Source organism: Galeopterus variegatus, unplaced genomic scaffold (genome assembly GCF_000696425.1).
Source record: "Galeopterus variegatus unplaced genomic scaffold, G_variegatus-3.0.2 Scaffold293, whole genome shotgun sequence".
NCBI lineage: Eukaryota > Metazoa > Chordata > Mammalia > Dermoptera > Cynocephalidae > Galeopterus > Galeopterus variegatus.
Window position 1 is genome coordinate 557,859 of NW_007726404.1, and position 3,263 is coordinate 561,121.

General features: G+C 43.2%; 1 protein-coding gene across 1 annotated transcript in view; it reads right to left on the reverse strand.

The window, feature by feature from the left end:
- The window catches only part of DNA2 (DNA replication helicase/nuclease 2), a 60,928-nt gene that overhangs the window by 53,978 nt on the left and 3,687 nt on the right, over positions 1-3,263 (reverse strand). Inside the window, exons 2-3 of the mRNA XM_008567108.1 lie at positions 1,651-1,877; positions 47-229 (exon numbers count right to left, since the gene is read on the reverse strand). Coding sequence (XP_008565330.1) covers positions 47-229; positions 1,651-1,877 — 410 coding nt within the window. The remainder of the gene's footprint in view (positions 1-46; positions 230-1,650; positions 1,878-3,263) is intronic.

The following is a 3,263-nucleotide window of genomic DNA, read 5'->3' on the forward strand; positions in this document are numbered from 1 at the left end:
TACCCCAACTCTGCCAAATCAATGCTTAATGTCACCCAAAAATTACCAGTCATTCCTAAGGATGCACCGTTCTTCATATTCTAGTGACTGGGAAGCAGTGATGTTTAGGTGCTTTTCGTGGTTCCCCTCTTTGTTCCATACAATATTGACTGCTAACACCAGGTACCGGTTATCCATTCCTCGGCTCAGAACTGTTTTAGGAAATGAAGCTTCCATCTTCTTCTGAAATCTAAAATATAAACATACAAAACTATTTTAGCACAACTATGAAATAAGAAGCCACCCAATCTGTTTTATCTACCAACCAACCTTCTTGTTTTCTAGGCTTGTTTCTTCTGGAAACCTTATCACAATGACCTTTAGTTAAAATAGGTAAAATTAAGACAGCAAAGGTGTAGTAGAATTCCTATTATAAAACTTACCAGAAGCAATGCAATTTAAAACATGCTTATGAGATGGGCTTTTTCAATTTAATCTCTATGAGGAGTTCTGTGGGACATCCGTCACTACGAGGATTAAGAATAAATTGGAAAACAACAAATTTCTACCACTGGTGCAAAGCCTTCCCAAAGTACAAGTAAAAGGAGATGTTTTGGACACTGTCCTTTTTGTAAATAAGACAACATTGTGGACAAGTGTAATGTGGTTCGCTGGAAGTCCTTCTGTGAGCCACAGAATTACACCAATCTTTAAAAAACTTAGAAATCATCTAGTCCAACCTACGAATGCAGAAAATCCTATAAAATCTCATTGGGGATCACTAGTCCGTGCTTTATAGAGAAAATAGGCTTATCACCTATCGCACTAGCTCATTCCTTTATAGAGTAACTCAGAAGTCTCTTATTTATAATGGGCAAGTCAATTTCACAACACTCCTGCCCGTTGGTCCAAACCGCCAAAAACTATGATAATCCCTCCTGGAGACAACAGCCCTTCTCCTATTAAGTCCCTCTTAATTCTTTCCTGTTTGATAACAAACCTTAATCAGTGAGGGACCAAATTTGAGTCCGAAGTCATTATCTCTCCAATTAGAACACCAAATGCCTTTCATATCACCCTACAAATTATCTGTGCCACCTTCCGTGGGTTCTACTCAGGAGCTTCATCTACCCCGCCAACCTTCAGGCAATGAATTTCCCAAGGTCGGCTGTGACACCTTAAGGTGCTCCTGATCAAAACCCCAAATGCCTAGGTCCCTCCACACTAACTAGCACTATTGCTACTACCGTTGAACATATTTCCACACCACGTTTATGGTGAGGGTTCCCCGACCATCTACACCGAGCTGAGGGCGCAGAGTTCTCCCTGGGATAAGTTCCTCCCACCGCACACTGAGAAAGCATCAGGCAGCTGCAACTTCCTTGTAAAAGGCATTTCAGGTGGCCGAGACTCCCAGATTCGGGACAGAGGGGAAATCGAGGGAAAGAATGAGCAGCTGGGCGAGGAAGAGCGCTCAGGCTCGAGCCGAGTATGGCCCCAAAGAAAACCCTGCGGAACGGACCCCAGCTCCGGAGACCCGTCGGGTGCCCGGGCGCCGAGCGGTCACTCGGTCCCCAGCCCCGGGCAGTCCGCGGAGGCGTGGGCGGCCCGTCCCGCTCCTTTCTTTCAAATCTCCCGCTCTGCTCCCACGGCCTCCCCCGCTCCTCTCACAGCTCCGCCGGCGGCGCCCTCTGCTCCCCGAACCTCTTCTCCATCAGCAGCTCAGTCTCGGGGGTGAGGACCGCAAACTGCCTCCAGGGAAAATCAGGGGAACCGGGCGCAACCCAGAAAACACAGAAACCAAAAAGCGGCGCGAGTCTCCGCGGCGCTGCGCGCANACCCTTGTTAGCCTTCGGAATTTTGCATTCTCTGGGAAAGTTCTCCCTTTCTCTGAAAAACTGAGGAAACAGAAGCTGTCAGATGGGAATTCCCTGATAATGCCACTTCTAAATCTACAAAACTACCAAATATCTGCACCCATCTTATGACCTCTTTCCACCTTTTTTTCAACAGCAGAGGAAATGTTCTATCAACGGGGGATTCCAAGGCTGCTAGCATTCTCAAGGACATTGTTTCTTCAAGTATTCCCTTATTCTCTTGTATCATCAATCTCACCCTCACTATTGCATTGCTCCCGTGCTCTTATTTGTAATATGGCCCAGTATCTCCCATCTTTAAAAGACGTTGCCTTAATGGGACTTACCCCATCCCTGTCTTAGCCACCTCCAGAGCAAGCTTAAGGAATTTTCTTCAAGGCTACCTCCAATTTCAACTTCTATTCACTTCCCTTTTGTTTTTAATTTTTAATTTTATTGAACTGAAAATCAATTTATTTTACATACACAGAATATTAAAAACCACCTTTCAGAAATAACGTACTACAAATATTTAAAATACACAAAAAAGTAAAAAAAAAAAAAAAGATTACCTCATAAACCTATCACCTAACTTAATAATAATTCTTATTAAGAATTGTCTTTTGCACTCATGTTTATTCATATAAAAATTGAGGGCTGGCCCAGTGGTGCACTGCTACAGTGTGCTGCTTGGGAGCACGGCGGCGCTCCCGCAGAGGGTTCGGATCCCACATACAGACCGGTTCCCGCTCACTGGCTGAGCGAGGTGCGGGCGCAGCACCGAGGGTTGCGATCCCGTTGCCGGTCCCGGTCCGGTACGGGTGCGACACTGAGGGTTGCAATCCGTTGCCAGACACGAAAAACGACAAAAAGGAAAAAAAAAAAATTGAGTAACTTCTTGAAAAAGTAAAAATAAAAATATATCTCAAAAGTGCAAATAAGTATGTCAGTTTCTCAAAAAAATTAAACAGAATTACCATGTGATACAACAACTCCACTTATGGGTACATACCCAAAAGAAGTGAAAGCAGGGACTCAAGCAGATATTTGTAAACCTATGTTCATAGCAGCATTATTCACAATAGCCAGAAGGTAGGAAAAAACCAAATGTCTATCAGCAGATGAATGGATAAACAAAATGAGGAATATTATTCACAAAATGGAATATTCTTTAGCCTTAAAAAGGAAGGAAATTCAGCTACGTTCTGTAACATGGAAGAACCTTGAAAACATTATGCTTAGTGAAATAAGCCAAACACAGTGGACAAATATTGTATGATGCCACTTATATGTGGCATCCAAAGTAATCAAATTTGTACAGGAAGAAAGTAGAATGGTGGTTATCAATAGATTGGTGGTATCCAATATATATCAAGTTTTTGTTTTGATTAAACCAAATCCTGACCATCCTTTCTCACAAATATATCA